At 42.8% G+C, this 9,421-nt stretch overlaps 1 protein-coding gene across 1 annotated transcript in view; it reads right to left on the reverse strand.

Annotated features, from left to right (window-relative positions):
• Nucleotides 1–1,570: 1,570 nt before the first annotated feature.
• PPFIBP1 (PTPRF interacting protein, binding protein 1 (liprin beta 1)) overlaps nucleotides 1,571–9,421 on the reverse strand; it is a gene marked incomplete at its 5' end in the record, with an annotated part of 16,208 nt that continues 8,357 nt past the window's right edge. The window contains 6 exons of the mRNA XM_010136053.1: nucleotides 1,571–1,905; nucleotides 2,686–2,751; nucleotides 3,098–3,277; nucleotides 3,846–4,034; nucleotides 4,902–5,027; nucleotides 5,761–5,883. Of these exons, the coding sequence (XP_010134355.1) occupies nucleotides 1,819–1,905; nucleotides 2,686–2,751; nucleotides 3,098–3,277; nucleotides 3,846–4,034; nucleotides 4,902–5,027; nucleotides 5,761–5,883 (771 nt within the window). The remainder of the gene's footprint in view (nucleotides 1,906–2,685; nucleotides 2,752–3,097; nucleotides 3,278–3,845; nucleotides 4,035–4,901; nucleotides 5,028–5,760; nucleotides 5,884–9,421) is intronic.

Genomic DNA, 9,421 nt, shown 5'->3' on the forward strand with positions numbered 1-9,421 from the left:
GATCTCAATTCTGTGTGCTTACTGGCTCCTGCGCACCAGGCATGAACTTAAATCCCAACTGAGGGACAACGAGTGCTTGATATTACGCAACCAGTCCACATCGTATTTTTCATCTCGGTACATAAATGATTGCTAACACCGAACATCCTTCAAAAGTCCAGGCTGGTAACAGCTTATCCAGTTACAACCATATAATGCAAGAATATGTCGTCTCCAAACTAGCCCAATATCTTACGGGAGCTCCCTGGAAGCCCTTGAAAGAACCTTTCTTCCTTTCCTAGCTTTGTTAATAGTGTTTCAGAAATACCCACAAAGTCAGTGCAGATGTAACATCTCTTGCACTTGCATCCTACGCCAGCAGTGTGTCGGAAATGGTCTTGCTTCCAGCAAGGACAGCAACAAAACAAGTGATAAATGCTTGGTAAAGCAACACATCACTGCAAGGAACAATTCCAACTGTACTTTTTTTGCCTTTACGAAGCAAAAAAGCTTCATGCCATTGTGCTAAAATACATGCAACATTCAACACTATATGACTGACCACGGTAATAAAGCAGAGTTACTTCTTTTTGTTTGCTTTTGCCTAGGACACCTTGCAACACTGAAAGATTTCCCCTAGCTAGTTGGGATTTTAAAAATCTGGTGATCTTCAAAGGCAGAAGAGCTATGCTTTAAGAGGTAAAATTATAAGCAACATGTTTAATATTTGAATTTTGGAGGAAAAGTCCCACTTTAGGTTTAATATTATTAAATAATAATATTTCCTACACATTTCTCTATATAACTTTGGGTTTTTTTGCAACTACACCACCTTTACATTAGTCACAGCACAGAAATCTCTCTTCCATTTGCAGGGAGTACTCCCAACTTTAAGGAAATATTTAAGTCACAGAAGTGTTAAGAACTGTGTTTGAATGCTGTAAGTACTGCTGTTGGGAACGAGAAAGAAGACACTTTAAAAATGTGCAGTTTTTGTATGAGTCACTGCTAAGGAAAAATGCTTTAAAATTGTTTCATCCCCAATGGAAGATCATTAAACTGTGCACTTAGTAAAAGGCAACAAAAGCAAAGAGTTCCAAAGGTCAGCTTGCCTTTTCCAGTAACCAGCTGGTATGCAAACTGGCATAATTTTTTTTAAAATCCTCTCCCTTTCCCCCACACCTCGAACTTTCCATCACTCTATCTCAAAAAAATTAAAACTTTTGCTTTTATATGTATGTACTTAGTATAGTTCTTTTTCCATTTTTTTTTTAATAGAATAGTATAAAAGTAAGCGCAACAATCAAGAGCTACTGAGTTTACGCAAGGCATGGATGACTAAAATCCTACGTTGGGTCTCATTAGAAGGGCAGAACTGGTATTCGTGCAGAACAAAAGCAACTGAAAAAGACCACTAAGATCTTGATCTTTTTTCAGCTGATAGCCTAAAGAAAGCCAGTGCATGGTATCTACAGACACAATACTTCTACCTAACTTCTGCTATTTCGGAACAATATAAAGGATTATCTGAGGTCGTGAATAAACAAAAGGAGTGCTACCATACCACATAAATTTAAATGCAACACTCTGGAACGTATCACCAGTTTGTACATTAAATATAGTAAAAACAATTACCATTCACCAGTGTCTGGGTGTTCCTTATGGCAAATTTAGAGTAGGCACCTTTTTTAAAAAAAAAAAATTCTTCACCCCCCAATGTTACTTCTAACAAACAGAAGCAAGAACAATGTAATATACATGATCGGCTGCCCATCACATATAATGATGACGTTTCTTGCACATAGGAAAGTGAGCCTTGTCAGTGCCTGGTGGTTACTGTCACATGTTGGAGTCCTCATCTGTTATACTGGTGCTAGGAGAGCAAGTCACGAAGTCTTTAAACATTTCATCTTCCTTCAACATGTGCTAGAAAGGAAAGGAGGGAAGAGTCAATGTTCAGGTCCTCACAACTGTAATAAGGCACCTGGGATGGTCCAGTTCTGTGCCTGGCAGCAAACACCACCATCAGCCCTGCCAGCCACTGCTTCATTCTACTGAGGAGGTTTTTCACCCATGCCGGTGAAAAAACAGCTCACTGATGTCTGCTTGCCCAAATGGCTTGAGAAGCACAGGCTGGGGCTGCACTTCCACCCAGAAAACGAGGCACAACCCTCAGCTGGCAACTCCCTGCCCAAGGGCAACCTGCCGGCCTGGACGCTGCGTTCTCTGCCTTCCCCAGAGGGGTGGGGAGGCAGTAAGGAGAGCTGGCAACCATGGGCCAACACTCCCCCCCGCCAGGATGGGTGGGTATCTTCCTCAACTGCTCATTTTTCTTTTCCCCTCTCTCCCTGTACAAAACCCAAAGGACCCCAGCTGACTCTTAGTTGTGATAAGGCTTCACTCTATACACATAATTTGCCCAGTATTTTGTATACTTCAGCTCTCAGAGAACAGTGGTACGTCCCTCTGTCCAGAGACTAGGTCTGCTAGGCACTAAAATCAACCAAAGCAATTGCCCCAAACTATAAAACTCAGCTGCTTGACAGAGCCAGTAAAGAGCACAGGAAAGTTGTACTTAGTTTATTTGTATTAAATAGCATCGCTACTAAATAGCGATGCTATTTAATACCAGTGACTGCCAAGGGGTTTATAGCCATTTTAATGAAACAGAGATCCTGCTCCACAGACTCCGCTTTTAAGCCTTACCGTTAAATTGTTGATGCCTTCAGAAAATGCTCCTATTTGCCTCACTGTCCCTTCTGAATCTTCCATCTACAAAAAAGAATGAATAATGAATCAATAATAAAATCATTGTATGCCACAACAGAGTGGCAATTAAGTGCTGTACATAGTGTAATTGCTTGATTACACTCAACAGGGTCAGAGCAAGGGAGAAACATGCGCTATCGGGAGAGGACAGTTATGCCAGAGTAGGTCTTAAAGGCACTGCATCCACAGCCTCAACCTCCTTGGGCTCTTGTTAGAAAATGCTGTGTGATTGCAAGGAGTCAGGACCTTCACAGGCCAAAACAAAAGGCAGGCTTCCTCGGGAAAAGGAAGGTTTTCCACCAAACCTGACAGCACAGTCAAGGACTCCAAATTGCTAGAACTAGCTTACCTGCTCCAACCTGTCCAAATCATCATCGTCATATATTCGGATATCCAGGCCAGGCTTAAAACCCTTTTTTGGCCCACTTCCAGATGCCCGCCCCAGCTCCATAGGACACACATACTCTTCCACATCTTCTTGCTTCTTTTTTCTCAGGTTCCCAAAATTGCTGAAGGCAAGTTTCTTTGGCTTACAAGTGAAGAGAAAATTTTCAAGAAGTTAGAGAATCAGGAAAGAATTAACAGATCTCTTATGCTCGCACTGGTGTTTCAATGATGAAGGGTCAAACCCCGACTGCTCTCCTAAACAAAGATCATCTGAATAGTTGTATTTCATGATAATTGCATCTGAAAGAGTAAGATGTGTCCCCTAATTCTACTGTTGTTTGGGCACCACCATTTAAAAGATCCCAAATGAGATCAGAATCCCACTGCATGAAATCAGGAGCATATAAACAGGAAGAGACAGTCAGAGACAGTCTACCTCCCAAACATCTTACAGCACAGACAGAAGGGCAACACACAAGAGTGCTGCCTCTTGACTGTGCATATGAGAGGCTGAGATGTGGTGTGTTCATGGTAGACATAAGCGTCGCATCCAGATCTTACGAGTTCTGTTTTCATGCTTCTTTCATTAGCAGCCAGCCCCTTTTCTCAGACCTTACTGAAGTGCCCTCCAAACACAGAAAAACACAGCACGCTGGAGATCTAAACGTTTGCCCAGAAGTTCACGCGCTGACCCAGAGCAAGTGACCTACCTTTACTTTGGCAGTTGCTGTTAAGAGGACATAGTCTGGGGACTCCATAGCTTTGTGTTTCTGCTGCTGGGCCTCCTGCCCTATGAGGAGGTTGAAATGAGTTGCCAAGTGCCGCCTCAGTAGCGTCTTGTTTGATGGGATGTTCAGCAACTGTGCCATGGTTTCTACGTTGAAACGAGGCTCTAAAACCTAACAAACAGTCAAACCACAGAGAACCCAGGTGAAGCCAGTACTATCTATCTATCTGATGAGGTCTCAAGGACATCAACAGGCATGTCTATCTTGGTCACTTCCTAAGGCTGCTTTGGGGTTTTTGTTTGTATTTTAGAGGAAACATACAACAAAGAGGGAGAAAAGAGAGTTAACTAGTTAAAGGATTCAAAAAATGCTACCTTCAGGCTTTCCTTCTTGAGTTATAAATAGAAACAGGCAGCAGGTAAAAAGAAAGGAATAGATAAACCCACGCTTAACTCATACAATGTGTGAAGCTACCACAAAATGTTTACCCACCATCATGGTTAATTCTGGAAAATGTAGCCAGAGGAATCATGAAAAACTGTTAAACAGACATATGTTCAGAGCAGGGATATGCCTCAACCACCGTAACAAACTTCTGCAAGTCTAAGTCTCTTGTCTGGAGTATCTGATGCTACAGCAATTACAAATCTTGGTTTGACACTGAAATCACTAATTTTACAAAAGTAACACGGCTTATCACAAAAAAAACAAACCAACCCACATATCCAGGTCTAGGAAGGAAGACAGTGGCTATTTTAACAGCGTGATAGCAGTGCACAGCACTGTAGGACACAGGAGGTAGAGAATGTGAGGAGGTAAACTGTGAGTGGAATACAGATAATCAAACCCATGGCTGCCCACACTAATTCTGCCCAAGATCCTCATATCCTTTAAACTATAGGATAATAAATTTTGATAGTGACTCCTCACTAAGAAGAGTAAGAAGATAAGGTGTGTGCCACAATGTCAGAACTTTACTCTAGCAATTCTCAGCCATGTTTTTATAATAAAATGGAACAAGCTAGTCTAAAACCTTACCATCAGTCCCCCATGCACACCACTCCCCCGCAGGTTAGGTGCATACTCTGCCAGATCAACAGAGCGTAACCACTCCATCACGCGATGATTGGTCCACTGGGTGACCTCAGAAGGTGTGACGTTATTCTGTGGAGGAATAGGCAGTTAAGGAGACTTCCTAACTCAACTGTTCCAGCCCCTGAAACAAATAATTGAAGCAAATCTCTCCAGCCCTGAATGAATGGAAGCCCACTCCGCACTTGAGAAAACAACTTTTCGGATTGCTACCTTGCAGCAATACCAACGTGGAGATGGGTCTGGACAGTGGGCACGTCTGTATTAAGCTTCACGTCATCTGATTATCCTGCTGTGCACTAGGACTACTTGCAAATTCTACCAGAGGAACTGAAAACGAAGCTAGGTTCATGAGCTGCTGTGCTTTTCTTGCATGTACGCAAGTCAGTGTAAATCCAAGAGGCTGGTTTGTTTCATCATCCATTTCCCTTTCCAGAATATACTGCTTCCAAAACAAACTAACTCACAACAACAGTGCATTGAGTTCAAGATTATTTATGTTCCAGGCAGCACATGAGAGACTAGGCCAAAACAGCCAGCTGTCGGCTAGGAAGAGAAGTGGGAGGTTTGGCAAGGGGGACATGAGTCTGGGGTCATGGCAGGTGGAGGAAAGAATTTGGTGTGCCAGGTATTGATGGCAGAGCATGAGACTAAAAGAACAATATGAGAAAAAAGAAACTGAGAATGAAACAGAATGAAATAGGAAGGAGGAGACAGAACGAGAGAGCAGAGCAGGAACAATCAGAAATACCAGGGGAAAAAACCCTAGATGATTCCTCTTCACAGCTTCATCTTAAAGCAGTACCTCATCAGATGGCCTCCTGCGCAGACAGTTGGGCTCAAAGTTATTTATTCTCAAAACCTGAATGGCTCTTTTGATGCTGAGGTGGTGGAGGACGCTGACAACTTTCAAGGACAGCAAGTCGTCCTGTCATAGAGGAAGGGGGAAATAATAAATATAAATGTGCTTTCTGGTGGAACCAGCACCTGACTGGAAGAGACTCCTTTAGAACCTGGCTTAAAATGGCAAATCTGACAAATTCTAAGGTAAGATTTTAATACAAGAGACATGTGAGTAATGTCAAACTATCTGTCCCAAAATAAAAGCTTCCTGTGTTGTACTGTCCTAGCTTCTGGACAATGTTCTTCACTTCGAGTACAGAGCTTAGTACAAGAATCTTGAGGTAACAAGGAGGGGAGAGGGTGAGATGACACATCCTCAGCAATCTTATTAGACCCAGCACAGCTTTCCAAAGCACATCAGACTCACCTGGCATTTGCATTTAATCCTGCCAAACATTTTAATACTAAAAACATCCAGCTAAAAGTTTAAATGAAAACAATGAATTAGCCTGAAAACTGAGGCATTCTGTATGGTTGAAATGAAAAAAAAATAAGAGGGAAGAAAAAAAATACGAAGGTGTGTGAGGTTGGTCTTCCACAACTGCAAACGATCTGTGTTTTTTAAAATGCTTGTCAGAAGTCATGGAACAATGGAAAGGGTGATCATACCTAGGCTGCAGACAGGGTAACCCTAAGTCTCCTTGGCCACAGCTCACCATCACTGTGTAGCTCCTACCTTGCACAGGCACTCACTATGGATCGAGGAAAAGTCTGGCAGCTCAGCCAGGAGCATCAGTTCCCCCTCACACATGCCAAGGGAGCACACTGGACATATGTGCAGCCTGAAGATTGGCTCTGTGACAAAACACCACAAGGCAACCTGGATATGCCTTTAAACCACATTTTCAGCGTGGGATGAGCCACTTGTCACACACTGCAGGGTAAGAGCCTGCAAAGGCATGGCCACGCTCCTTCCTGCAATGCATCAGTTACACTAACAAGAGCAGATGGTTCTTTCACCAAAAGCTCAATCCTTGCAATGTTTTTTACTTAAACATTCATCTCAGGGGAGGCTTATTTTATAGCTTGCACAGACTGGCTGTTCAGGCTTCCATCAGTGTCCATGGAAAGTGTTAGGCATCTCTTAGGACAATTTGTACCATGCCAAGGAATGCAATGGTGCCTCACAGTGTCCCTCTTCCTGCACTGACTATAGGGCACAGATGACTCCCTTTGGCTGAACAGGTAGCTTTTAGGTATCAAGACCCAGGAAAGTTTAGTTCTTCCCTTTGTGACTACAATAGCAAGAGGGAGTTTTGCTTTGTCTCCATTGAAGTTCCCTCTTCTCCTTGTACTCAGGGCTCCTTCAAAACCACCAAGGAGGGGAGAAACAGAGCTTTCTGATGTGCAAGGGGGCTCAACTCAAAGGAGACAGAGGTTTAGATGAGGCTTACAGGTTAAAAAAGACTGCTGGTGCTACCTGCTGACCGGTCTGCAATCTACGCAATGCAGAAGGTGTCCTGTTTTGCCCACCTCTGGTTTCGTTCCAATGTCTAGCTCCAGAAATGTAGCCTTTTAAAACCAAAATACTCAGATTCTCTCTTATTTAGGGAGCCCAGACATGAAGAGCCTGTACAGAGGAGTATGTGACAGGCCTGGGTAGACTTCCCAGCTCAGTAGCTGCTGATGTTCTAGAGGAGTATTACAAAAGAAAACCCTCCCAGGCACTGCAACCGTGGTCACATTTCAAAACTTCCGTTCCTACTAAAGTAGGCACTTCAGCTGTAATTCAGCCCTAACTGTGCCATTAATCCAGCCCAGTTCTTTGCTCGTACAACTTGGCTGACTCAGCTAAATCTATGCATCCTTGTGCCAGGGTTAACATGGCTTAATATGTTTTAGTATTACTTACATGTTATGAATACTGCACTCTTTATTGTCAGGATATTTAAGACTAGATTCTTCACTTACCCAAACATTTCGTTGCATTCAGCTAACCTCACGATGAATCTGAGAGTAGAGTTCCTATGTCATGTTTTGCGATTTTATTATAAAATAATAAATATTTCCTGATATTTGAGTCAGGGTAACTTAATGAGATTTTAAGAAGTATTTCTTTCACACTGTGCATAGAGCTGTATTTATTTGCTGTTTACATTGATTCAGTTTTGAACCTGAAGTTCTTCAGTAGCGCTGTGCTTGTCTTGCAGAAGAGTTAGATGGGTCAGCACTAACCTTCCTCCTGATGTTACTGTAAAGCCTATACAAAGTATATGCAAATGTGGCATACAAAGGTAGCTTTTACTCTGCTGTGGCATGGCTCACATGAGAAAAGGAGTGTGACTGATTTTTTCTTTGTTATACAGAAAGAATTAATATTAGCGATGCTCAGTTTGCATTTATCTCTCAGCTTACCTGAGACAAAGGAAACTTTCTGAGTTGGCTTCACCTGACCAGCAGTAAGTGGGGTGCTCATGCTTGTGCTAAACATTTTAAAATACGTTATTCAAAAGCTATTAAAATAGCCTGTTTTCAGACAAGTTGGCTCTTAAAATGGCTGTTTTCTTCAAAGGAAATTGCTTGGGTTTTCTTCACCCAAGAATCCACAAGAATAGGTAAGTGGACCGAATATTTGCTCACTGAAGATCAAAATTCCACCTACTTCTATTAATTAATAACAACCTCAACAGCAAAGGTCCAGCTACATGAACTGTGACCAGAGAAGTTGGACACTTTGTGTACTTACAAATACTGCCTGAGCACATCAGTGTCATGCACAACATGGCCCATTTCTCACACGTGAATCTGGGCTCTTGCTTACTATATTTGCTTTTCCACCTTAAGATAGTATCTTTAAAGCTGGAAAGAATATAGGAAATACTTGCAGGCCTTCTGTTTTCTATAGGTTACAGCTATTAGCATTAGCTTAACACAAGACGCCCACTACAGTTTCAAGAGGTCCTTTAAACACTGCAATGAAGCACACAGACAAATACGGCATTCTGGCATATCCTTTTAGTGGCAGCAATGCCTCTCACACTGACCTCCCTCAGCCTTCTCCCTACAATCATCCACAAAATCTGAAGACCTGATTTACGGACTATTCAACAGCATTGATGTTGTTGTCAGAAAGTCCCATGAGATGCACAAGATGTTTACACGCTGGAGAGAAGTCTGTACTTTTGGTACACTAAATGTACATAGGCACAGCCTCTATGATATTGCAAAGGCAAGCAAGAGCAAGCTCCAACTCTAACTTTCTTTCCATAGATTCAGTCATCTGGGGTAAATTCACATGCAGAGACAGTGACCACGTGCTGCTTTTACGTTCCTCTTCATAAATTTTAACGCAGGCCCAGAGCAATGCACAGATGGTCTACCAACCTCCAGACAGGTGCTGACTTTTTGCTCTAGGAAGCTACAAGCCAGATTGTTCCAGCTCTCTGGCTCCTTGTGGACAGTGGACCTCCTACAATACGTGTCTAGTCCTGCTCTCCCTGGGTGGACATTAGAATGGCTGTCTGCAACATGAGAGCTGCCCAAGCAACCACAGAGCCCCTTGGGGATCCTACCTGTGGGGCTAGCTGGAATTTGGCTCGTGGCCACTCCTGCAGGAGGGCTGA

This window comes from Buceros rhinoceros, unplaced genomic scaffold (genome assembly GCF_000710305.1).
Source record: "Buceros rhinoceros silvestris isolate BGI_N320 unplaced genomic scaffold, ASM71030v1 scaffold25745, whole genome shotgun sequence".
Taxonomy (NCBI): Eukaryota; Metazoa; Chordata; class Aves; order Bucerotiformes; family Bucerotidae; genus Buceros; species Buceros rhinoceros.